The sequence below is a fragment of the Ahaetulla prasina genome, chromosome 3 (genome assembly GCF_028640845.1).
Source record: "Ahaetulla prasina isolate Xishuangbanna chromosome 3, ASM2864084v1, whole genome shotgun sequence".
NCBI classification, from domain to species: Eukaryota; Metazoa; Chordata; class Lepidosauria; order Squamata; family Colubridae; genus Ahaetulla; species Ahaetulla prasina.
The window spans coordinates 179,775,226-179,802,722 of record NC_080541.1 but is presented as its reverse complement, the minus strand read 5'-3'; the positions used below and the strand labels follow the sequence as shown (position 1 = coordinate 179,802,722).

The 27,497-nt window shown below is 39.6% G+C and overlaps 1 protein-coding gene across 4 annotated transcripts; it reads left to right on the top strand.

Annotated features, from left to right (window-relative positions):
- Positions 1-357: 357 nt before the first annotated feature.
- On the top strand, positions 358-27,494 carry LOC131194532 (probable transmembrane reductase CYB561D1). 4 transcript variants are annotated; one of them, XR_009154218.1, is made up of 4 exons: positions 358-891; positions 10,838-10,875; positions 12,789-15,949; positions 27,451-27,494. XR_009154218.1 is itself a non-coding variant. In XM_058175624.1 (3 exons), the coding sequence occupies exons 1-3, from the start codon at positions 768-770 to the stop codon at positions 13,287-13,289; spliced, it is 663 nt and encodes a 220-aa protein (XP_058031607.1). In that variant the 5' UTR covers positions 358-767; the 3' UTR covers positions 13,290-18,636. The 4 variants fall into 4 exon arrangements, 3 of the variants coding, with proteins under 3 accessions (XP_058031607.1, XP_058031608.1, XP_058031609.1); XM_058175624.1 differs by lacking the exon at positions 27,451-27,494 and having other exon boundaries at positions 12,789-18,636; XM_058175625.1 differs by lacking the exons at positions 358-891; positions 27,451-27,494 and adding an exon at positions 902-1,421 and having other exon boundaries at positions 12,789-18,636.
- The last annotated feature ends 3 nt before the right edge of the window (positions 27,495-27,497 follow it).

Sequence of the window (27,497 nt, the reverse complement as noted above, 5' to 3'; positions counted from 1 at the left end):
GGCCAGCCAGAGGTGGTATTTGCCGGTTCTCCGAACTGCTCAAAATTTCCGCTACCGGTTCTCTAGAACCTGCTGGATTTCACTTCTGGCAAGTGGGTCCTGAGAACGTAGTCTGGGCGAGACGATAGCAGGCACTGCGTTCCAACTCCCTCCCTCGTTCTCAATCATTTCTCCACACTTTAGGGCCAGAGGTGGGTTTCAGCAGGTTCTGACCAGTTCTGGAGAACCGGTAGTAAAAATTCTGACTGGCCCCGCCCCCATCTATTCTCTACCTCCTGAGTCCCAGCTGATTGGGAGGAAATGGGGATTTTGCAGTAACCTTCTCCTGCAGGGGGGGTGGGAATGGAGATTTTACAGTATCCTTCCCCTGCCACGCCAACCAAGCCACTCCCACAGAACCGGTAGTAAAAAAAATTAGAAACCCACCACTGTTTTGGGCCGAAAGATTATTCGGGCCTGGTGATTTCCAAACAAACCGCGCGAATCCTTCAAAAGGCGGCAAGGAAGCCTTGTGGGCCGTCCGGTTGAGAAGAGACTTGGAAGCGGAATGGAACGAAAGCTGCCCGAGCAGCGGCTCTCACGTTTGCCTCGCCCGGGAAGCCTCCTAGCCTTTTCTCTCGGGCGACGACCCGCCCAACAGGTGCTCCTGCGTCGCAGCCTGCTGCAAACCACACCCAGACCTTCCCTTCCCTTCCTCAGGATAAAACGCCGGAGGAGAAGGCGGCGGGGAGGTGGGGGGGGGTGTGGGGACAGTGGAAGGCTTCGTCATGGCGGACGCCCCCGCCGGCCGCCGCGTGTTTGTTTGGCTGAGGCGCGGCTGCGGGGCCCTGGCCCACCTGGCGGCTTGGGGGATGACCGTTTTTCTGTTGCTGCTCTCCAGGCCTGGCACTAGTGAGTGACACCCCGCTCCTTCCGGTTACTCCCAGCACAGGCTGATCCCGCTGGGGGACTCCTTGAAAGCGGCGGATCGTCCCTTTCTACGCCAAAAGGCGCTTCTTTTCTGGCGCCTCTGGGTTGTCCTCGGGTAGCTTCTCCGTGCTTGGGTCGCTCCCGGGACAATCGGTTCAGAACCTTAAACGGTAGAGCCCGCCTAATAATCGCGGCCGAATGACTTGCCCTCAACTTTTATTTATTTATCCACATATAGGAGCTTAAGAATTAAGCAATAAATAGCAGGCTGGCCGATAGCGTCACATAGGCGGGACGAGCCAGAAATCAGGGGGTGGGGGAAATATTCCCAAAATAGTGGGGAAAGAATTACACACGGCAAGCGAGAGCGTTACAAAGGATGGTGGGTGAGCTAGGAAGCTTTTAACGACGGAGAAAACCTGTGAAAATCTGTCTACACCATCGCCGAAGCAAGAAGCTTTTTTTTGTGAACATCACTGGGTGTTTGTGATTTTTTTCTTCTTCTTCACCAGGTGCTGGCTTTTGAGTTTTAGTTCATCTATTTTTGCTTTACGCTTTGGGGAGAAAGAGTAGACTGTATTAAACTGCAGTATAAAAATAGCTGATGGGCAGAGAGAGAGAAAGAGAGAATTATCTATATAGCTTAGCTTATGAAATTTGGCTTCTCTTGCCCCATTGTACATGGAGATGGAGAAGGAAGTCTTTTTAAATGTTTGAAGGATGTTACTATTTTAATATAAAGGTAAGAGAAATGGTTATAAAAAAAATCTTGGACAGCATTCTAGGACTAACACTCTTCATACTATACATAAATGACCTTTGTGATCATATTATAAGTAACTGCGTTCTCTTCGCTGATGATGTAAAACTATTTAACACCACCAACAATGCTGCTACCCTTCAAAAAGACCTTGACTTTGTGTCAGCATGGTCAAAAATTTGGCAACTCCAAATCTCAACCAACAAATGCTCTGTCTTCATTGGCAAAAAGAATCAAAACACAAAATACAAGCTGAGTGGACACAACCTTGTAGACCAGGGATGTCCAAACTTGGCCCCTTGAAGAGTGGTGGACTTCAACTCCCAGAATTCTCCCAGCCAGCAACTTGCTCATATTTATAGCTCATGCTGGCTGGGGAATTCTGGGAGTTGAAGTCCACCACTCTTCAAGGGGCCAAGCTTGGACACCCCTGTTGTAGACCTTCACTCTGTCAAGGACCTTGGAGTACTCATATCAAATGATCTAAGTGCCAAAACCCACTGTAACAACATTGGCAAAAAGACATTAAGGCATTAAACCTAATCTTGCGTAGCTTCTTCAGTAATATTACATTACTAACCAGCGCATACAAAACATTTGCTAGACCAGTTCTCAAACACAGCTCATCTTCTGGAACTCGCACTGAATAAAAAGAAAGAAGGGGAAGCAAATTTGGAGGCTGCCTGAAGTCTCTACTTTCCTTCTCCAGGTGAAGCCTGCTGAATAGGTGTCAAGAGCTTCCTGCTCTGAGCTTTGGCTTAAGAGTATCAAATATTTTCAGTAGTGTTCAAGGCTGAAGCTTCATATGGCAGGTGAACCACAGGAAGCACATAAGACCTATGCAACACAGCTTCAGAAGCTGGGGCAACCATATTTATAGAATAGAATAGAATAGAAATTTTTTATTGGCCAAGTGTGATTGGACACACAAGGAATTTGTCTTGGTGCATATGCTCTCAGACTACATAAAAGAAAAGATACGTTCATCAAGAATCATAAGGTACAACACTTAATGATCATAGGGTACAAATAAGCAATCAGGAAACAATATCAATATAAATCATAAAAATACAAGCAACAAAGTTACAGTCATAAGTGGAAGGAGGTGGGGGATGGGAAGGATGAGAAGATTAATAATAGTGCAGATTTAGTAAATAGTTACAGTGTTGAGGGAATTATTTGTTTAGCAGAGTGATGGCATTCGGGGAAAAACTGTTCTTGTGTCTGGTTGTTCTGGTGTGCAGTGCTCTGTAGCATCATTTTGAGGGTAGGAGTTGAAACAGTTTATGTCCAGGAAGTGAGGGGTCTGTAGATATTTTCACAGCCCTCTTTTTGACTCGTGCAGTATAGAGGTCCTCAGTGGAAGGCAGGTTGGTAGCAAATGTTTTTTCTGCAGTTCTAATTGTCCTCTGAAGTCTGTGTCTGTCTTGTTGGGTTGCAGAACCAAACCAGACAGTTATAGAGGTGCAGATGACAGACTCAATAATTCCTCTGTAGAGCTGTATTAGCAACTCCTTGGGCAGTTTGAACTTTCTGAGTTGGTGCAGAAAGAACATTCTTTGTTGTGCTTTTTTGATGATATTTTTGATGTTAGCTGTCCATTTTAGATCTTGCAATATGGTAGAACCTAGAAATTTGAAGGTCTCTACTGTTGATTCTGTGTTATCTAGTATTATAAGAGGTGGAAGTATGGAAGAGTTTCCCCTAAAGTCTACCACCATTTCTATGGTTTTGAGTGTGTTCAGTTCCAGACTGTTCTGGTTGCACCATGTTAGAGGGCTTCAGGAAGCCCAGTAGAAATATGCATAAATGTAATGGGCAGGAAGAGTAAACTTGAAGACCTGGAGAAAGAGACACGACCAAGACATCAGTCAGACAAAATAAACTTGAATCTGAAGTAGAAATGCAATTTGAAAAAGCATCTCAGGCTTGACCCTCCCTAGTTCTTTTGCAGATAAAGGGAAGGAGAGGGAGGCACATTCTGACTTAAAAGTTGACTTTGTATATAATATATAATATTATTTTTTGTATATAATATACAAATGGATGAGACTATTGCTTAACACAATGTAAGCCGCCCTGAGTCTTCGGAGAAGGTAGGGATATAAATTCAAATTAAAAAAAAAAAGATTCTGTTACTATAACTTTATAAAAGAGGTATTAAGATTCATAGCTTGGGTTTCTTAGTGTGGTCTACCTTAAAAGGTGGACAATAAATCACCCCTCCCATAGCACCCAAGCACAGGGAGGCTGCCTCACACGTAAAAGAGGAGCAGGGCTTTGCTCATACAGTCACAGTTGCTATTTTGACTTTCTGGTCCTCCCCCTGCCCCCCTCCCTTTCCCCGGCTCTGAATGCCCCAGGTTGATTGGGATAACAAGACTACTTTACAGTTCTGCTTGCTACGCTTCAAGCTATAATAAGGCTTATAAATGATAGAGGGTGTGAATCTTATATGTGACAAAAAGAAGGAGAAAGCACCTGTGTGTGGGTAAATTTCTTGTGTGGTGAGGACTTTTCCTCTCTTGCACCTAAGCATGGTACAACCACGGTAAGATTATTTGGGGAGGGGGGAGAAATTGTTCTGATTCCATGCCAGTGTCTTCATTTCATCCCTAATCCTTGAGTGAGACAACAAGTTTTCCCTCAGAAGCTGACCTCATCTTCTGCAACAATGCAAACTCAATTTATGGGCTACAAATAAAAGAACCCTTTTCCAACAGTGACCACAGCATGATCAACTTTTGTCTCAATATATGCCCTTACAATAATCTCCATAGTAATGGTATTCCAAACTACAATTTCAAAAAAGCCAACTATGATCTTATAAACACCGACCTCTCATCTCTTTACTGGCAAAATCTATTCTCTAACTGTATCACTGCTGAAGACCGCTATAGAGTTTTCTTACTTGACGTCAATAGAGTAATTAAACTATATGTACCACAAGCCACTACAAAAATCAGAAAAAACAAATTACCCATATCAATAAAAAAGCTCCAATCCAAAAAAAAAATCCCCCTGGTGAAAAAACAAAACTGGCTATGTAGCCAACTTCAGAAACTGTTACAAAAATATATGCAACCAAATAAAGATTGAATGCACCAATTACCAACTACAAGAAGACCTTCTGCGCACAAAATCCAATCGGGCTTTCTATAATTTTGTGAACAACAAATTTAAAGACTCGAGATCCATCCCACCCCTAAAATGATCTAACGGTAAAGAATATAATGATGAAACAGTTAAAGCAAACCTCTTTAACACATTCTTCGGCTGAGTCTTTGTTAACAGCAATGGCTCATACCCAACATTCCCCAGTCGTACCACCAATGATCACAACAACCTAACACAAAGAGATTTCACAGAAGATAATGTTGAAAAGGCCCTTCGCAAACTGAAACTATCTATTGGACCTGATGGTCTATGTGCATACTTCTTAAAAAAGATTTCTACTAATATCGCAGAACCCCTAATCATAATCTTTGAAAAATCTTTCAGGACCAACTCCCTTCCCAAACTATGGTCACTAGCCATGGTCATCCCTGTCTTCAAAAAAGGAGACCCTAGCCTAGTTGAAAATTACAGACCAATTTCTTTATGCTGCATCACCTACAAAGTAATGGAATCAATCATCAACCAATCCATCACCCTCCACCTAGAAACAAACAACTACTCTCTAATAAACAATTTGGTTTCAGAAAAAAATTATCCTGTAATTTACAACTTCTTCACTGCAAAAACATATGGACTACAAATCTTGATCAGGGCAAAGCAATAGATGCAATTTACATAGACTTCTGTAAAGCTTTTGACTCAGTGGTACATGACAAACTTCTTCTAAAACTAAAATCCTACGGCATCTCTGGACCCCTCCATAATTGGATAACAGCGTTCCTGTCAAACAGACAACAAAAGGTCAAAATAGGCAGTGCCCTATCAAATCCTTCTCCTGTCAATAGCAGTGTCCCCCAAGGCAGCGTTCTAGGACCAACACTCTTCATATTATACATTAACAACCTCTGTGACCATATTATAAGTAATTGTGTTCTCTTTTCTGATGAAGTTAAACTATTTAACACTACCAACAATATGGCTACCCTTCAAAAAGACCTTGACTTTGTGTTGGAATGGTCAAAAAATTGACAACTCCAAATCTCAATCAGCAAATGCTCTGTCTTACACATTGGAAAAAAGAATCAGAACACTAAATACAAGCTCGATGGACATTGCCTTGTTGATGACCCTCACCCCGTTAAAGACCTTGGAGTTTTCATATCAAATGATCTAAGTGCCCAAGCCCACTGCAACTACATTGCAAAAAAGGCTTTAAGAGTTGTAAACTTAATCTTGCGTAGCTTCTTCTCCAGAAAGATTAGACTACTAACCAGAGCATATAAAACATTTACTAGACCAATTCTTGAATACAGCTCGCTTGTCTGGAACCCACACCTCATTTCTGACATAAATACGATTGAGCGTGTCCAGAAATATTTTACAAGAAGAGTTCTCCACTCCTCTGTTAACAACAAAATACCTTATGCCACCAGACTTGAAATCCTGGGTTTAAAAAATTTAGAACTCCGCCGCCTTCAACATGACCTGAGTTTAACTCATAGAATCATCTGTTACAATGTCCTTCCTGTTGAAGACTACTTCAGCTTCAATCGCAACAATACACGAGCACACAATAGATTTAAGCTTAATGTGAACCGTTCCAATCTTGATTGCAGAAAATATGACTTCAGTAACAGAGTTGTTAATGCCTGGAATGCACTACCTGACTCTGTGGTCTCTTCCCAAACTCCCCAAAGCTTTAACCAAAGTCTATCTACTATTGACCTCACCCCATTCCTAAGAAGCCTGTAAGGGATGTGCAAAAGAGCACCAATGTGCCTACCGTTCGTGTCCTAATGTTCCCTTTGATTTTATCCAATTTGTATAGTTATTTCATGCTTATGCTTATATATGCTTATGTGACAAATAAATAAATAAAATAAATAAATAAAGATCAGCAGAGTAAGGTTTTGCTACCTATTACATTGGAGACAAAGTCGTGTCAGTAGCAAGTAGGGTTAGTGGCTTTTGAGATGGGCAGGGACTTTCTTCTGTATTATGCTCGCTGTGGAATTCTGGGAAGTGAAGTCCATATGTCTTTCAAGTTGCCAAGCTTGAGAAATACTGTGCTTAACCATAGACAGCTATTTTGCTGTCAGCACACTAAAAAGCAGTGCTAGAGAGCTTTCAGAGCCATGCAGTAACCCTAGAAAGCTCAATCAATGGTGCTGTAAATGCTTTGATTCCGGCTGTTATTAGTTTAGCACAAGGCTGAAATACTGGAATAAAGATTCCTGTTAAATGGAAAATGCCTTGGTCTCTTTTTTCTTGTGCTTTGTCCACATTCCTTCATATTTCTTAGTTATAGACAACAATGTGTAGCACTTTTGGCCTGGTTGGCCCAACAGCAAAAGGCAGATGACGGGCAACTGGACAGCACCTGCTTGGATTCATACATCTGATATATAGTTCAATTTAGTGTACTAAGGTTTGTTTTTTTTTTGTCTGATGTGCATGTATATTAACCCTTAGGGTGTGGCTGCAGAATTATTATTTATCCCTTTTATATTTTTTTATTTCCCTCTTTTATTGGTTGTACTTTACTATTATTATATTCAGTTGTGTTACAAGTGCACTGAGTGCTTCTGTACCGGACATAAAGTCATGGCCGAAAGTGTTGGCACCCCAGAAATTCTTCCAGAAAATCAAGTATTTCTCACAGAAAAGTACTGCAGTAACACATGTTTTGCTATACACATGTTTATTCCCTTTGTGTGTATTGGAACAAAACAAAAAAAGGCAGGAAAAAAAGCAAATTGGACATAATGTCACACAAAACTCCAAAAATGGGCTGGACAAAATTATTGGCACCCTTAACTTAATATTTGATTGCACACCCTTTGGAACAAATAACTGAAATCAGTCGCTTCCTATAACCATCAATAAGCTTCTTACACCTCTCACCCGGAATTTTGGACCACTCTTCCTTTGCAAACTGCTTCAGGTTTCTCTTATTGGAAGGGCGACTTTTCCCAACAGCAATTTTAAGATCTCTCCACAGGTGTTCAATGGGATTTAGATCTGGACTCATTGCTGGCCACTTCAGAACTCTCCAGCGCTTTGTTGCCATCCATTTCTGGGTGCTTTTTGATGTATGTTTGGGGTCATTGTCCTGCTGGAAGATCCAAGATCTTGGACGCAAACCCAGCTTTCTGACACTGGGCTCTACAGTGCAACCCAAAATCCTTTGGTAATCCTCAGATTTCATGATGCCTTGCACACAGTCAAGGCACCCAGTGTCAGAGGCAGCAAAACAACCCCAAAACATCATTGAACCTCCACCATATTTCACTGTAGGTACTGTGTTCTTTTCTTTGTAGGCCTCATTCCGTTTTCGGTAAACATTAGAATGATGTGTTTTACCAAAAAGCTCTATCTTGGTCTCATCTGTCCACAAGATGTTTTCCCAGAAGGATTTTGGCTTACTCAAGTACATTTTGGCAAACTGTAGCTTGCATTTTTATGTCTCTGTGTCAGCAGTGGGGTCCTCCTGGGTCTCCTGCCATAGCGTTTCATTTCATCTAAATGTGGACGGATAGTTCATGCTGACACTGATGCTCCCTGAGCCTGCAGGACAGCTTGAATTTCTTTGGAACTTGTTTGGAGCTGCTTATCCACCGTCTGGACTATCCTGCGTTGCAACCTTTCATCAATTTTTCTCTTCCGTCCATGCCCAGGAAGATTAGCTACAGTGCCATGGGTTGCAAACTTCTTGATAATGTTGCGCACTGTGGACAAAGGCAAATGTAGATCTCTGGAGATGGATTTGTAACCTTGAGATTGTTGATATTTTTCCACAATTTTGGTTCTCAAGTCCTCAGACAGTTTTCTTCTCCTCTTTCTGTTGTCCATGCTTAATGTGGTACACACAGACACATGATGCAAAGACTAAGTGAACTTTTCTCCTTTTTATCTGCTTTCAGGTGTGATTTTTATATTGCCCACACCTGTTATTTGCCCCAGGTGAGTTTAAAGGAGCATCACATGCTTGAATCAATCTTATTTATACACAATTTTGAAAGGGTGCCAATAATTTTGTCCAGCCCATTTTTGGAGTTTTGTGTGACATTATGTCCAATTTGCTTTTTTTCCTGCCTTTTTTTGTTTTGTTCCAATACACACAAAGGGAATAAACATGTGTATAGCAAAACATGTGTTACTGCAATACTTTTCTGTGAGAAATACTTGATTTTCTGGAAGAATTTCTGGGGTGCCAACACTTTCGGCCATGACTTTAAATTCCTTATATGTCTAACCACACTTGGTCAAATAAAAAAATAAATAAAAGTAAAATTTTAGAATAATTGGCTGACCCCATAATCAAAGATAGTGGTGGAAATTCAGGAAAGGGGGATTGTCCAGGTCCCAAGTACATCCAGTACTTTCTCCCCCATATATAAAAATAGTACGTAACATGTAACTAGTGGTAGACTTATAAAATGGCCCTGCACATTAAAGCTGCTTACCGCTTTAGCAAAATACAATGCCTGGGAATTGTGTTAGCCAATAGTACTTGCAGGCATGTATATTTGGAAAAAAGTACCAGGTGTGCCACTTGTATATCAGAATGCACAAATAAGGGTTAGATTTGCAAAGTATTGTTGGAACCAATTTTTGCCTAAATTAGATAACTCTCCTGGCTACGACAGAATTGGGTGTAAGTGGGGGTAGGGTGGGATGGTAAAGAAGCAATATAGAGTTGACATACATAATCCTACTGCTCAATATGTCCTATTACTGATGCAGTGGCTTGATTGGCAGATGTTTTTGCCATCAGTTATTGACGTGCAAAAAAGGGAGGATAGCAAAGCTGGAAGATTGAAGTAATTGCTTTGCATACAGTGCACTATGCATGCAAAATCAGGAGAGCCCATTTGGGAGACATAATAGAGGCAGGAATAGGGATTGGCCATGAGGGTGGAACATTTCTTGTTGGTTTTCTGTTGCCTAAAGAATGGGTGACTAGCAATTTAACATAGCAGTAGGAAAAGAGTCTTGGTGAAGACAATAAATTTAGAGAACTTGAAGAAATTGTGGGAAAATATTAAAACTGCAATAAAATTACAACCTAAAAACAATCACTTCTCTAGATAAAGAAAAAAGATGACTTAAAAATCATCTTTTTTATCCCGTTTCAGAGGAACAGTGTCAAATACTCTGGGTGCAGACGTTGAATATGAGGATGTACATATTAAAAGGCTGCTGCATCTGAAGAGATTTGTATGAAAAAAAAACAAGGATTTGAGAGCTAACAGCTCCATGCTATGTGAAGTGCGGTTTCGTTTTTCAGCTCTCTAGTGCTCTAAATTCTGTTCCCTTTATTAAAAATAAATATATAAAATATTTGTGGAGCAAATCTTGAAACTGTTAAAGGCAGGGTTTGCTAAAAGACTAAAAAAGGGAGTATTTAGAGGGGAATGGATTGTCTAATTAGAGAGTGGAAATGCTGCATTATGCTTGGATTCTTTGATTCTTCCCAAGCTGTCTTAGATCCTGCAAGGTAACCTTCCATCTTCTCTGTCCTTGCTAAAATGTTTGAAATGCTGAAAGACAATTTTATAAATGTTAAAATTGGAGCAAATCACACTTCCTGAAATCAGAATGCATACACAGATAGTTTGCATAGAGAGCATTTTGAGAAAGCCAGAGAAGTCAGACTGAGAATTGTAACTAAACCATAGCATATTTTAGCACTGGCAACTGTTGGCTGCATATGCAGAGGCTGATATCCAGAACCTTCCATAGCTAAGATACAAAGATGTCCCTCACTTGTTTGACTGCAGTCACAACTTTATAATACATCTATTTATTTATCTGATTTTAAATCTCTCCCACTTAGCACATGATTGAGAGAAGCAAACATCAATAAATCATAAGAAACCAGATAACAAGACGAAGTATAAAAACATCAGAAATGGCAACATAGAAACACATAAGATCAGACTGCCTCTGTTACGGTCTCCTGGCATCAAATTGGCTGGTGAAGTCAGGTTTATTTTTAGATTGCTTTGCCAAAGCTGAATAGTCTTCCTTATTTTCTCTTCCTTCCAGGTTTATTTTCCTGGCACCCGGTGTTCATGTCAATTGCAGTAAGTTGTTCTCTTCTTATTCGGTATATCCCAGGATTGTTCATTTTTCCTAGGCTTTATTTAAGAGAAAATGAGCATAAATGCTAAGGCTGCATTTACAGAGGCAGAAAATCCTTTTGTCCTTCTTTTGCAGATGACAGTACTCATTCAACACGTATATCTCTCTAGATGTGTGTGTTTTCATTCAGGCAAGTACTAGATCCTAGGCACCTGTTGAATACTTGAGCCATCCAACAAGAACAGAACAGTCATAATGGGTGTGGTTTGCCTGAATCTTAAAACATTTTCTGTCTTGAGCATTTAGCTGCTGAAGCAGAATAATTTTTTTAAAAAGAAAGCTTTTTAGTTTCTTTTTATCACTTCAAATCCTTTCTCTTTAAAATTCAACATTTTAAATTATGTATGTCCTCCCCCTAGATTACATCCCCCCCTCCATTCCCAGTATGGAGAATATTAATAGTTAAAATTAAATCAAATATAGTTGGCAGTGCTCCTGGCTCTGCTTGGCTTTTGCCCAGCACACTTTTCAAAGCCCAAATGTTACCTTTGAAGTCCAAAATACAGGTCGTCCTTTATTTACGACCACAATTGAGCCCAATATTTCTGTTGCTAAATGAGACATCTGTTAAGTGAGTTTTGCTCCTTTTTATGACTTTTCTTGCCACAGTTGTCAAGCAAATCACTGCAGTTGTTCAGTTAGTAACACAGCTGTTAAGTGAATCTGGCTTCTCCATTGACATTGCTAGTTAGAAGCTCTCAAAAGATGATCACATGACCCCAAAACACTGCAACCGTCATAAATATGAATCAATTGCCAAGCATCCGAATTTTGATCATGTGGCCATGGGGATGCTGCAGTGGTCTTAAGTGTGAAAAACAGCAATAAGTCACTTTTTTCAGTGCTGTTGTATCTTCTAGCGGTCACTAAACAAACTGTTGTAATTTGAGGACTACCTGTACAGTGCATGTCTGGTTAAGGTGTAAACTGCAGATCATCTGGGGTGGGGAGGGGGGAGAAAAGAAAGCGAAAGGTGATATTTTGCTTTCTCTTGTTGCTGCTTGCATGCTAGGAGGGCTGCCAGAGTGGCAATGACAGCATAGAACAACAGAGAAGGAAGATTTCAAGATCAGCCTTTATTCCATCTTTTTGCAGATGCTCATTAACAAAACCTAAGTGAGTCTATTGAGTACCATCCCCAGTCTAAACAGTCACTGCTCGATGCTTGTCTCACAACAAGTAAGGACAGACCTGATTAGTGCTTAGTCTGATAGTACCAAGCTAGAAACCAGGATGCTGAGTTCTAATCTGGGTGACTTTGGGCCAGTCACTATCTCTCAGCCTAATTCACCTCACAAAGTTGTGGTTGCAAGGAAAATAGGAAGAGGGAGGAGTGTTAGTATGTTTGCCACTTTGAATTATTTATAAAATCAATAAAAGCAAGATTTAAAAAAAAGTCTTTGAAAAAAGCAAACTATTGGATATAAGTGGCCAGAAAACTGAATAGACATGTCTATGGAACTACCAAGAGTTGAGCTTGACTTGAAGGAAACTCACTTCTTATTCTTCGTGTGAAAAGTTTCCCCCCCCCCTCATGTCACTCCAGATCAGTTAACTGCTTTTTAACTGCTTTTCTATTAAAGATCACCTTAATCATTTACTGCATATTGAAAACCTGCACCACGAAAGGTTAGGCTGAACCTGACATGTCCATTATCTGTGGGGTGGGGGGGGCGCAGGTACTAGGAGCTGAACCATTGGGAAAACTATTACCTGTCCCAAAGATTGCAAATGGAATAAAGGTGTAGGGTATTAAAAAAAAATCAGTTAAAGGCAAAATAAATAATTTTTTTTACCTCAGTTGTTACTGTTAAGTAGAAGTAGCCTTGTTACTAATGGGTTCCTATGTTCTCAGTTCTGCCTCTGCCTGCCGGAAGCCATCCTGATCTTCTCTCCAGAGGCCTCTCTTTTCTTCTGCTCCCACAAAGTAAAAGCGCAGCTGCATTGGATTGCACAAATGCTGGCCCTCGGGGCTGCCACCTTGGGATTGGTCTTCATTATCTCCAGCAAGAACCGGAGTGAGCTCCCACACTTCATCTCCTGGCACAGCATTCTCGGTCTTCTGACCATATTGGCCACCTGTGGGCAAGTCCTGTGTGGATTGGGCCTGCTGTTTCCACAGCTACTAAGGATTTCATTAGCGGCTCAGCTCTGGAGATGCCACACTGTGTACGGACTGATAGTTTACTTGCTGGCCACTTCTACTGTAGTACTGGGCATTTGCTCTGACTGGTTTCAGGCCCAGATCAAAGGCGTGGCTTGGTATTTATCTCTGGGATTGGTCTTCTGTCCAGCCCTGGTAATTGTGAACCAGATTTCTAGAACTTATTGGTTGAAGAAGAGACAGTATGTTTGAGAACTGATCTCAGTAGGACGCCCAGGAATCAGCATTTCAACCAACTATTATTTGTGCGTTCTCTTTTTTATCATGATCTTTATTACATTCCCCTTTGATTTTCCATGCATTCTGCTTCTTTTGTTCCATAGGTTGGTTGGGTATGGACATGCTGGAGGGAATTACAAATTAGAATTCAGGTCTACAGAGCACCCAGGCAAGGGGTTATTTTCCTAACACACAGCAATGCGTGGATCCAATTATACTGGAAATGTTAATATTCTTTCTTTTTAAAAAGTGTTTTATTAAAGTTTATTGCAAGATAAAAATACAAAAAGAAACAAAAGTTAGAAAGGTGCAAAGAAAAAAAAAGTGACTTCAGGATTTGTTCAGTGTAGAATACCACCCCCCCAAAAAAATTACCTCAATTTTTGCTTTGCATTTCTAAATGGCTCAAGCCATTTCTATAACAAAGTCATTCTAATGATCAAAACCTAAAATCAAAGGTTTTTTTTCGATTTTGAGCAAAAGGTCCAGAAGCGATTTCCAAATCTAGATAGGTTCTTGCCATTCAATTTTGCCATTCAATTTTGCCATTTCTGTCGATCGCATCATGCCAATTTTCTTTCTAGCTCACTGATCAAGTCAACATGGATGTTTAACTGGTGCTCAGGCTTGAATCCACAATGCTGTTCTGTTGAGAAGCACAGGGTGGCTGCAGTTGCCCATTTGCTTTCTTCTTGAATACTAGTAAAGAATTACTGGAGCTTACAGCAGTATCTATTACTCTCAGTCCTACAGGCCCTTCAGTAAGTGGATCAGGGACCAATCTGCAGTAGTTATTATTCCCTTCAGCCCACTTTGTAGGCTTTTTTACGTATTGAATGACAAATCCCAGTCTATTATCCTGAAAGTATGCTATTTTTTCCAAACTTCTTCTAGGACCCTGTATTTGTAAACTAAGGCTTCTACCCACTTAAATTGAATACTTCCGATCTGGTGAAATTATATTACTGAGAGTGGTTTCAAAGTGGCTTCAGAATATGTTGTCCAACTATGTCGTTCCATATAAAGGTTAAAATATTTGGGCATGAAATAGCAGGTTTCTTCTATTAGAAGATTGGGAAGATACATTTTAGCCCGATTTCCAACTGTAGAGACCCCACAAACCGATACTTTTGGCTTTTTTTAAAAAAAAAAAAAAGCATGACCACATCTGGTTCATTTAAAAATAAAAGAGAAACTGAAGTGTCTCACAACCTCTGCCTGTTCGGTTATAGAACTTGTACCTCTTTCTCCTGTGACACACACGAAGTGTTTATGGCCTTTTAAACTCATTTGGCAATTACAATATTAATAAGTAACTGCAGGGCAATGATTTCATGTGTGTGTGTGTGTGGGAGGGGAGTTCCAGCACAGCATTGCCTCAGAAGCAAAGAGGGCTGCAATATGCAATTTACTCAGTATCCACCCTAAGCTGGAAATGTTTTTGGTTTATTTATATTTTACATTTCTAAGGTGCTCAGTCCAACAACTATATGGCTTAGAATTTAAAACAGTAAAAAAAAAAACCCAACCCAAAAGATTGCACTATCTGGAGAACAACAGCAAATTCTCTCTCCTATCTATAGAGATAAAAACATAATCACCTAACCCAAGGCCGTTTCCATGTGAATCTTGGAAATGGGGAAATAGTATTTCAGAGGTATGTGCTGCAACCGAGAAGGCTCATCTCCTGGGCTAAATGACATTACTTAATCAACAGGAACAGGAAGGGACCCAAGCCTCGTAGGACAGGCAGAAACAAAGGACAGATGCTTCCTTAAATAACAAAGTCCTATGTCATATAGGGCTTTAAAGATAAAAATAGTACACTGAATTGCAGCCAGAAGCCATCTAGTAGCCAATGAAGCTGTTAGAACCTGGATGACATATAGGATCGCTCACCAATCACTGCTTCTTCTGTAAAAACTCTAGCTTTTGAATGGTTTGCAAGGTTTCTCCAGATAGACAGCACTGCAGTTGTTCAACCAAAATATGACTGAGGCATTGATGACTAAAGGTGTCCTGGTTCAAAAAAATGTGCAGTTGGCATACAAGGTGAATCTGCGCAAAGGACTATCGTTTGTTCTTCATATAGGAGCTGTGAGTCCAGGAGATGTCTAGCTTGCATATTAGACCCCAAACAGGGCAGTATAGGTAGCAGAAGCCCATCTGAGCATGTTTTTCCACATCTAGACCTTCACAACTTCTAGGCACTGAAACATGACTTCAAAATTTGGGATTAGATAGGTGAGTATCATTAGCATATTGATGATGATAACTAACTCCAAATGGATGGCTCAGCAGCTTCATGTAGGTATAAAATAAGAAAGGTCAGAACAACAACCATTGTGATACCTCACCATCAGGTCATTGGGTTTGACCTGTCTCTTTCTGGCAGCATATATATGGAGTATATATATCACGAAACTGATTTCACAGGAATAATGGAATTATACTTTATAAACATAGATTAGAATAACAGAATCTTGCATGTCTCATTTGTTTTCCCTCTTATACCCCACAGAGTCAGGAGAGATCCAGTCTGAGTCTGTTTCTAATACTTTCCTATTCATAGCAAATAAAAACAAATATTTGCTCTTTTGTTGTGATAATGGCATCTGGGTGACTTTTCCAAGGTAATCTCCATGGCTCCCAATACTTTTTTCCAACTTCAACTGAAACCAACCATAGAGAAAGGAGAATTATTGCGCTCTAATACCATGTCTCCCTCTCCTGCTTCCCATAGTCCAGAAGGATACCAAGACCTATAGAATCAAAAACTGATAAGAGAAGAACCATTCTTGTTGTGCTCCCCATCCCAGCTCTGCCAGAACTGTGATCAGTGCATCCCTGAACTAAATATACAATTTCCCTGGGACCGGTGCTGCCTCAGTACTAAGACTCCTGTACTTTTTCCATTGCTTATGCCAGATGATTTACATTTATTCTCTGCCCCAACTACCTTCCTTTCCTTGTCATTTGATTTCATTACAATATCAGGATAAGATAAATTCACCTTTCCATCTGTTAGAATGTAAAGTGTGATCCCAACAGAGTGCCACATTTCTTTATTAAATAGGTGCCTATGATGCTTATAGGTAAGTCTTAAGGAGTAAATTTTGCAACTGTGGTCTTGCATCTTGTATCTCCCCCTCACTGCTTACAGTTCTGATTGTCATGCAAATTTTTTAAAGCAGTTTACTCTAGAGCGATGAATCAGAAATGGAAGATCTGAAGAAAATTCGAAGTCATATAGAAGATGTTTTTGTGTTCTCATTTTTTTCATGTAATATAGCAATATTTTGACAGCGAGTAAAATTTTGTTGAATGTAATTCAGATATTTTGCTTTGACGTTCCATATCTTCTATTTTCTCAGGTAATTTTATGACACAGGAAATCACCTAATTTTATGTTTTGTTCTTATTACATGTATGGGATACTGTATATCTTTTACTGTAACCTTCCCAAGCTGCTTGTCTTCTATGGTAGATATGCTGGGACTGTAACACTCATAATTATATATACTATAGAATTATAGTGTGATAGGAATATCTGGAAGGCACTAATTAGACTATTAGAGGACCACAGTTTGATGTTCTGAGTTAGCTTGCTGAAATTGCAGCAACACATTTCTGATTTGCTACAGAAAGTAGCTGGAAAAAAGGCTGGAAGGGTAGGTTATGGTACAGGTAGTCCTTGACTTACAACAGTTTGTTCAGTGACCATTCAAAGTTACATCAGCACCTGACATGACTTATGACTGTTTTTCACACTTGCAACCGTTGACCCCACGGTCATCAAAATTTAGATACTTGGCAGCCGGCTCATATTTATGATGATGCCATGGTCATATAATCCCCTTTTGCAACCTTCTGACAAGCAAAGTCAGTGAGGAAGCCAGATTCACTTTCACCATGTTACTAACTTAACAACTGTAGTGATTCACTTAACAACCGTGGCAAGAAAAGTCATAAAGTGGGGCAAACTCACTTAACAATTATCTTGCTTAGCAGCAGACATGTTGGGTTCAATTGAGTTGTTGGGTTCAATTGAGTTGTAAAGTAAAGATTACTTTAAAACCATTGTAAGTTAAAACTACAAATGACCTGGACTAGAGAGAGCTTACTTTCTAGGTGCTTATTCTTCTGGAATAGACCCAGTGGTGGGATTCAGCCAGTTCGCACCACTTCGAGAGAACCGGTTGTTAACTTTCTAAGCAGTTTGGCAAACTGGTTGTTGGAAGAATTCATTAGGGCAGAGAACCGGTTGTTAAATTACTTGAATCCCACCACTAAATAGACCATAGTATTTAATACTTCTATATTGAGGCATGTTAATCTTCTGAATCTTTGTTTTTCTTGTTTCATGCATTCACTTGCTTAGTTTTCTGATTAACCTCAAGGAAACATCTCTGAAACTAAGCCTTCATATACTGACAATGTAAACCTATATAGCACCAACTCTGTTGTCCTGTTTATTTGCTGGGCACACAGGTGGTATGTGCATGTGTGAAGATGAGTGTAATTGAGTTATTGTTCTCTAGGGATGGACGCTTAGAATTTTCTCTGTAGGAAGGAAGCTGAGAAGTTGACGTGCCAAACCCATGCCCAATAAATCTTGCTTCTGCGTGTGTCGGGCCCATTGGTCTGGAATGCAGAGAGTCCCCATTGCTATTTATCATCAAATATTCTAGAGCTATTCTGATACAGCCTTCTGGGTTGCATGTGATTCGGTGGCTATAGAAATCAATTAAATAAATATAATTTCCTTCTTGATGATTGGAAAAATGACAAAACATAACATTAGGAAAACATAAGACCTCAGCAGGAAGACAGTGCCTGGATCCCTTCTCTACAACAGACTCCAACAGCAAAAGCTTCATGTAAAAATGAAAATGTTTGCTAGTTTTAGATGCATTCAATCTTTCATAGAAAGAAGATTTGATTTTATAGAATCTTTCTTTCTTTCTTTCTTATTTATTTTTGGGTATTTTCACATGAGCCTTTTAATATGCACTCTTTTTCACCCAACCATGGCCTGGCAGCATTTTTTTTCCTGCAATAAATTAATAAATTACCATCTTTAGAATTGCTAATAATGCACTGACATTAACTTCATAATTTTGTTTGGTGAAGAAGTTCCCTTTTATCACCAGTCTCATTTTTTTTCTTATTGATACTGGGTGGTACTTCAAAAGACCAGGATCAGAACTGCAATTCCCCTATAATTTTTCAGAATTAGTAGTTTTGCATTTACAGTAACAGATCTCTTGATCTGTTTATCTGCACTTCCCATCTGCCTATGTTCACCTTTCCCAGAAAATAAAACTATATACCCTGTACAGCAGGAGTGTCCAAACTTTTAAGATTTGTGGACTTCAAGACTTGGTGAATCCACAAGTCTTAAAGTTGCCAAGTTTGGACACTCCTGCTGTATAGATTCCACTTGATTATTGCTATAAAACTGCTGACTGCTGTGTGGAAGAGAGTACACATTTTCATAACAGATGATATCTCTGTTATATATGATACATGAGAGCCCTTTCTGACCTGGCCTAGGCAGAGTTTGTTTGATTGTATAAAAAGTATAAAAAGTATTGTCGCAAGATGTAATAAAACTACTTTTTGCAATTGACTGATGTTGATTTTTGTCAGTCTGATGGTGTTCAAGTGGTGCTCCAGATACTTTGGGACGGTATCAGGGGTGAAATCCAAAATTTTTCCCTACCTGTTCTGTGGGCGTGACTTGGTGGGCATAGCAGGGGAAGGATACTGTAAAATGTCCATTCCCACCCCACTCTGGAGCCAGTCAGAAGTGGTATTTGCCGGTTCTCCAAACTACTCAAAATTTCCTCTATCGGTTTTCCAGAACCTGTTAGAACCTGCTGGATTTCATCCCTGGACTGTATCCAAGGGGTCCATTACTATTGGTACTATCTCTGCTTTCTTATGTAGTGGTCAGTTGCACAGTCAGCCAGATGTTTAGACTGGATTTGGCATTTTTATCCATCTATTATTTGTTTGTTTGTTTGTTTCAAACAAACAAACAAATAATAGGTGGATAAAAATGCCAAATCCAGTAAGGAATGTATTGTATGTAGCTAAAGTTCTTCAAGTTCCTAAAGAGATGAAAAGGCCAAGATCACAGAGTGATGGCTGCGACATAACGGATTTACGTTATAGGAAAACAATAAATGACCATTGAATGATAGGGAAAGCTTCCTTGCAGAAGGAGCAATTCGACAAATGGAACCTACTCCTTGGAGCAGAGGTAGCCTCCTGTTCATTTGATGGGTTCCAGTAGAGACTAGACAGCACCTTAATCTGAATTCCAATATGGATTACGTGTTGCATTTGGCACTATATGGTTCCTTACCAGTTGTATGATTTTGCCATTAGATTTTATTTGCTCATATAATCTACCTGCATATTTTCTCATTTAAAAATCATATAACAATGCTGATTCTGAGTAGAGGAATCAGCTTGATGAAGCAGTAATGAATCTTTAATAGATAAGGTTTTTCCCCTAGAAAGCAATGATTCAGTTTCTTTATGTGTTGCTCTTCCTGAGCTGGCCTCATGAAATGCATTATTGATTACTTCCTTGCAAATGATTGTTTACTTCATTGTTACAGGACACAAGAATACCAGTCTTATAAATGAGTAAGGGAGAACTGAAAGTGAAGACAGTCTGAGGTTAGTAGAGCAGTATAGCTGCCATTAATGTGACTAGACGCATTAGTTTCTTAAAACTTATTACAAAAAAAAAATATGTATGCTCTTTTGCAATTCTGGAATAAACACTAGAAAAGTGGTTGTATTGTAATATAAAAAGAAAACAAAACCCAAACCTCTATCTAGTAGCAGCCTGTCAGCATAAGCATAAAAAATATTGTTTGAGTTTGAATGATTTTAGTAATGTTTATTTGACATGGTAGGGTAAAAACATACTACCGTAAGTTGATGATGGTTTGCCTCACAAACATACTCTTGTAAATCGTTTATTTTGAAACTAAGATGTGTTATTCCAATATAGAAATAAATATCACGAAAGCAGAGGTGGGTTTCAGCAGATTCTGACCAGTTCTGGAGAACCAGTAGGGGAAATTTTGAGTAGTTTGGAGAACCAGTAGTAAAAATTCTGACTGGCCCCTTCCCCATCTATTCTCTGCCTCCTGAGTCCCAGCTGATCGGGAGGAAATGGGGATTTTGCAGTAACCTTCCCCTGGAGTGGAGAGGGAATGGAGATTTTACAGTATCCTTCCCTTGCCACGCCCACTAAGCCATGCCCACCCAGCAATGCCACGCCCACCAAGCCACACCCACAGAACTGTTAGTAAAAAAAATTGAAACCCACCACTGCACGAAAGCCTTGGCTAATTATTGGCTAATTGTTTGATGTTAACTGTGGAACAAGATGAACGGAAAAACCACTTGTATCATTAGTCTATCAATTAGGAACAACCAGTTTACAAAATGTGGGAGTTTTGGCAATGCCCAAATCCAGTCTCCGTGATCTATTTCCTTCCAGCTGTGTTGGGATTCAACTCTCACAACTGAATCTTAACTGGCAGTTATGGAGAAAAAAAATCAAACTATCTAGAAAGCACCAAATTGGTCCTCCTGCTTTTTTGACTGACTCTGTGAGTGTTGCCCTTTGCATTAAGTTATGCTGTGGTTCCTAACACGGCAGGCTCATGCTTTAAAAATTGCTAGTAAAAGCTGCCTGCATGTGAAATGTTCTCCAATCAGTTTTACTGAAGCAGCTTTCGGGGAAACAGCATTTCTTTCCACCAATGACAAGCTATTCTGTACCCGAGGGATCCAGAGTATATTCTGCACTTCATTAAGATTGTTAGCCAAAAATACAACACTGATTCCGTGATACAAATGTTTTCAAAAAGGAATTCTCATGTCATTAAATGGATTAGTCTTTTTAATTTCTCAGTTCAAGAGATCAGAAGTACCAACTAGTGTTTTATTTGTAGATTAATAATCCACAAGGGGGAGCCATTTGCAAGTCTTCCTCTAAAGACAGTAATATTCTTCATTACTGGGGAGGACCAAGTAAAAATAATTTAGGGTACAGAAAGTAGCTATTGTTTGCGCTACACATCCTGATGCAGTTACAGTGAGATACTGCTTGTGTTAAATCTCCTTTTGTCTTGAGTATATCAGATGTGTTGATATACAAACAGTGTATGCTGTTTAATTTATAATTTACAAGAAACTTCCTGAACCTAGCATTGTTGAGATACCTTGGAATACAATTCTCATTGCAACAGGAGTGGAAGACTTGTTGCAACATATATAAAAGGTTCAAGTTTGGAAAAAGTAGCTGATGATAAATTCACGACTGCTAGTTCCAATCACTGTTATTGTTTGTATTCCAAGTAAATGATTTTTATTTTGACTAATGTAACTTACCTTCGCAGTGCTCACTATCAGCATGTTCATTATAATACAGTGAGTCTCATGAATGTCTCAGCAGAGAACAAGATGAACTGTGGCTAGTTCCATTTAGGCTTGTTATCCCAGCAAGTCAGTTTAAGGTTGACTGGGATAATGGCTGATATTAACATTAACAAATAAATATCAGATACACACACACACCCTACCTACCTCTGATTACATGTTTTAAATCAGGGGTGTGTCAAACTCACGTCACGTCGGTGTCACGTGGCATATTGAGACTTTTCCCCCCTTAGCTAAACTGGGTGTGGGCATGGCCAGTGTGACGCACCTGGCCCGTGGGCCAGGAGTTTGACAGTCCCGTTTTAAATGGTGGCCCAATCAGGCCCAAGGCAACTGTACCCAGTTGGGGAAGATTAAGTCTTGTTCCAATTATTTCACCCTAACCTCCACATACTCAGTAGGGTTAAGAAAAAAACTTGATAGTGGTGAAAATGCTGCTGTTAGAGCAACTCTAACCCAGAGGACCCAGATTGTTGGGGGGGCAATAAGTTGACTTTGTAAAAAAAAATATACAAATAGAATGAGACTATTGCCTTATACACTGTAAGCCGCCCTGAGTCTTCGGAGAAGGGCGGGGTATAAATGTAAACAACAAAAAAAAAACTCGTTTCTGTGCCGGTTCCTGTCTTCCATTTCTTTACTTGGAGGCTAAAAAGGGGGAATTAATTTAATGTTACCCTTTTCTAAATCAGGCAACATAACGGAGCTATACATCAATTAATTAAACCTAGAAACCAGGAGCACAATTTTCATCACTCACGCATACCTCTGGGAAATGCTCTAATGCTGGAAAAAGTGGGAGGAAAGGGAAGAGCAGGACAAGCAGCAACAAGGTGAATAGACTCAATTACAGTTGCAATGAATGTAGCAGTGGAAGACCAGCTTAGGGACAGATCATCCTGGAGAAAATCTAAGTAGTTGCTGGAATCAAAAATGACTTGAAGGCAGATGATGAATCCATATATCCTCTACATACCAAAGAACAAAAAAGATAGCAAAGAGAGAAAAAAAACCTTTAACTCTAGCTTTATTGGAGTCAAACATTTTATGTGACAATGTGATTTATTTTCAAAATGATAGTTGGAGATATAATCAGCGGTGAAATCTGGCCGGATCTATCTGACTCGCACGAACCGGTAGTGCCAGTGGCAGGAGACTCCTCCCACCCGCCAGGACATATTATGTCCAGTTTTTGACCCTCTGCGCATGCACGGAAGGCTCCGCGCATACACAGAAGAGGTGCGCGCATACCGTTCCCAAACTGGTAGCATAAGTAACTTAGAAGAATCCTTTAGCCTAACTCATATTCAATAATACATGTTCAGAACTAGTTCCAAGAAAATTATGCTCAATCTAGAAATTTTAGACCCTTCCTTCAGGTTGGATTGAAAATAAGAAAGTAGTTTACAAAAATCTTGCCGTGGTATCCCTTGTTGTTATCCCTACATTGCAGCTTGGACTAACATAGTTTATATACCAACTCTGCACTATAGTTCACTGTTACAGACCCTTTACTCCAGATGAATGGAAAAGAGTAGTTACAGTACACAGCAATGTACACCACTGTTTATACTTACAAGCCAGAAGTAGGTTCTTTAAAATGTCTTCTCAGATATCCTCCAAAACCCAATTAAGCATTTAATTGCATGGAGAAGCTTCATGCTCCATTGATCTACAGATCTTTTAACAAAAGGATGCAACATGAATCCAAGGTAGAACTGATTCATTTCTCCAAGCCAATGTTTTTTCCCCAGTCTATTCAGTTTCCAGGAATATCTGCATATGTAAAATGATTTTGCTAAGATGTTCTCTGGTAGGACTCCTTAAAATCCTAGATAGATTCCAGTTGCAAAGGATAATGTTTATAAATTCCAAATTTCCAATCCCTATAATATTGTGAAAGATAATTTAGATTCCAGAATGCTAAGGCTTGTTAAAATTTCCATCAACCTGTCTGTTTCTACAAACATTAAGACATCAGGAATTGATTGTTGTATCTTTAATTTGGCTTACACAAGGAAAAGTTTGAGCTGTCAAAGCTGTTAAGCAGAACTCTTTGATAGCAATGTAATTTGGTGAATAGTGAATCAAACACATTTTAAATCATAATTTATGCAGAGTAAAATTCAGTTGCAAAGATTGCCCGAAGCAGCAGGGAAGTAGGAAAGTATGTGAATATGAGAAAGAAGGACCATGGCAGATAATTATTTTATTACTATGCGGTGGATGGAAGAATTAGTCTCTAGGGTGGTGTGGGTTTTTTCTTCTTCTGATGATAAGGCACAAAATCCTCCTGAGCACAGCACAATTCTTGGGGTCTACATGACATAACTTTGTGGATTATTTTTTTTTGGAAACAACATGAATATGTTTTTCTCCTTTGTTCTTTCAGGATTATTTTCCAGAGTAACCTACAGTCCTGAGATTTTTTTTTAGGGGTCATCCATTCAAATACCCACCAGGTCTGACTTCATTTAGCCTATTCAAAATCAGTTAGGAACTGCCTTTTGCAGAGGTTATGATATGATTTCTTGGTTGGCAAGGAGTTACTGTACCTGATTCAAATTATATACATATACGTACTTGGCACAGATATAGTAACTCTTTGCCAGCTAAGAAATCTTGACATCTGATATACCAGAAATACCAGACATGTTTATTCAGTCAATGACCAGCAAAGTTTACAAATTATACACAGGAAAGTCACATCAAGTGGATGAGACTAACATAACAAGGAGGTGCTATAATAAACATGTACATAAGCTACTATAATGTTCTGTGTTAATAAACTGTGGAAGGATAAGTCTAAAATATCCTATCAAAAAAATCTGTGGAGAAAAAAAATGCACATCTAAAATTAGGTAACACAATTAAAGAAGCTATATTAAAACAGAAGTGTCAATAAAACAGAAAGGGTTATTCCTGAGATTAATTATGCCTTATTTTCATTGTGGCAACACAGAATTTGGCTACTAAACAAGTAATGAAGGGTTTCAAATCTTCTAGGATTTGATTCGTATAGAAAGTAGCTGGCCTTCATGGGGATTTGCATATTAGGGGAACAGTATAAGTTAACCTAGTATCTCTGTAGAATTTACACTGTAAGGATACATGATCAATGGATCCAATTTCCTTGTCACTGTATGGGCAGGTGCAACATATTACCTTTGCTATTATACGTCAAGTTCAGGGGTGAAATTCAGCCAGTTTTATCCGGATCGCATGATCTGGTAGGGCCGACTGTGCAAAGGTCCGCCCAACCGCGTGGACGTCATGACATCCCTTTTTTGCAATGATTTTCAGCCCCTGCACATGCACAGAAGGCTTTGCGCATGCGCGGACGATGGCGTGCACACATCTGCGAACCGGTAAGGAAAGTAAGTGAATTTCACCTCGGATCAAGTTGATTGGTAAGATCTTCTGGGGAAGCCTTCCTGCTGGTGCCAAAATCCACAGAAAACCGATCTGGTCCTTGACTATGGAATTCTATATTTTCAGAAATCTGTTTGGCACTTACAAGAAATGATTGAGATCTTTCCTCAGTAAATGCTGTATTATCACTTTGATCTTGTTTCTTATCTCCCCTTTTCCTTTCACTTTTAATGTATCAGCTTATGCTGTTTTGATTGATTGTTGTTTATATTTTAATTGTAAGCTAGGTTGAATTTTATAAATTTGAGAAGTGGTATGCAAATATATTGAATAAATATATTTTAAAAACTCAAGGTACAAGAATACTGTTTTTGTTACCCCAAAATTAACAGGAATGTGGCTAATCGAGGAAGCAATAGCAGTAATTATTGGGTAATATTTAATAAAGAGTAGGGTATTTTTTTCAATATTTTTCTATAAAGTTTATGCTTAGCAGAAATGTTAGCAGCTGAGATTCACTGAAAATATTCATTTATTAAAATAACTAAAAATAATGTAAATATAAAAATCATTTTCATATATTTCATATTAAATATACAACTAGAAACCAACACTCGCTAACTGATGAACCGACTGTGGAGGTAGTAATTATTCAATTGGACCCTTTTTTGCATATTAAGAGTATATAATAAAGCTATGTCAATTTAATCAGTTGAAAACTGGAAAGAAAATTCCGTGTACTTTTCTCTTACTATGTATTCATTTAAAAGGTTACTCTGAATTTCCTGTCATTCACTGTTTTTAAGTTTATTAAAACAGCATTTTGTTTGTTGGTTAAAGATCTTGCATTAATACAGATGACCCAGAGGAGATCTTATGTTGATCACAAAATCCATTTAGTATGACTAAGTCAAATCCACACTTCTCTAATAAAGATTAGGTCATTGTAATGACTGGATCCATTATCTAACAATCCACTGAAGTTTTACCAATCACAGACAAAATGCAGAGAATTTCGAAACATACTTCAGACTTTTTTTAGTGGTTAATAAGGTCAACAGAAGGAGAGTCCTATTCCCCTTTCTTTGTCCCTTAAGTGCAATTAAAACGCACTTTCATGACATATTCCAGATGCTGTTAGGCCTGTCAGAAGACAGACTTTATTGCAAAGGAAATCACTTTGCCAGGCCCCTTCCCCATCTCTAGCCTTTCTATATAGGCTTTGAGAAACAGTCTTGCTACCATTAGGTTCAGACCAGAGGTGAAATCCATTTACCTTCACTACCTGTTCGGGAACAGGAGTGCACAGGAGCACACGTGTGCTATGTGCGCACATGCCTCTTCTATGCATGCGCAGAGGGTAAAAAACAGAATGTAATGATGTCCTGGCGAGTGGGTGGGGCCTCCTGCTGGTTCGCGCGAGCCGGATAGAACCAGCCGGATTTCACCACTGGTTCAGACCCTCCAAAGAAAATGCTCCCACAACGTTATTCTAAAGAATTTTCTGTGGAGAAAAGAATGGGTGGCTTTCTATTGGTGGGAATTCCAGGCTTATCTCATATATCTCATAATCGGTTTACTTTCTTCTTCCCACTTAGTCTTCAGAACTGCTTGGGATGGCTTTGAAACTCTTCCGGTTTGGGTCACTGTTTTCTTTCATTGCAAAAGAAAAAGCTGCAAGGAGGACAGAAGCAGGACACTGGTTAGAGCAGGGGTCTCCAACCTTGGCACCTTTAAGACTTGTGGACTTCAACTCCCAGCTTTGCTGGCTGAGGAATTCTGGGAGTTGAAGTCCACAAGTCTTAAAGTTGCCAAGGTTGGAGACCCCTGGGTTAGAGGATCAGTTTTCCTGTATCTCCCCCAGCCAGTTTGATGGCCATTCTTCCTCAATCTTCCTGGTCCACCATTGAACATCTAACAAGATATTGATGCAGTAGTGTGAAAATCCAGCAAAGAGGCAAGGCTGGTGATTGTGTGGAACTACAATCTAGTCCTCTATGAGAATGGCCTTATAGAGCAGAGGTCTCCAACCTTGGTCCCTTTAAAACTTGTGGACTTCAACTCCCAGAGTTCCTCAGCCAGCTTTGCTGGCTGAGGGACTCTGGGAGTTGAAGTCCACAAGTCTTAAAGTTGCCAAGGTTGGAGACCCCTGTTATAGAGAGAACCCACAGCAGAGCCACCAAATAGTCTGATGTGAAAATGCTCTATGAACTCAGGTTCTGTGACCTATTCAATATTTCTCCCTGAAGTTATTTATTCTAAATAACAGAAGCTCTTTGTTTTTCCACAGACTTCGAAGTTGGGTACCAATTGCTAAAGGGACGGTGCTTCTAGATG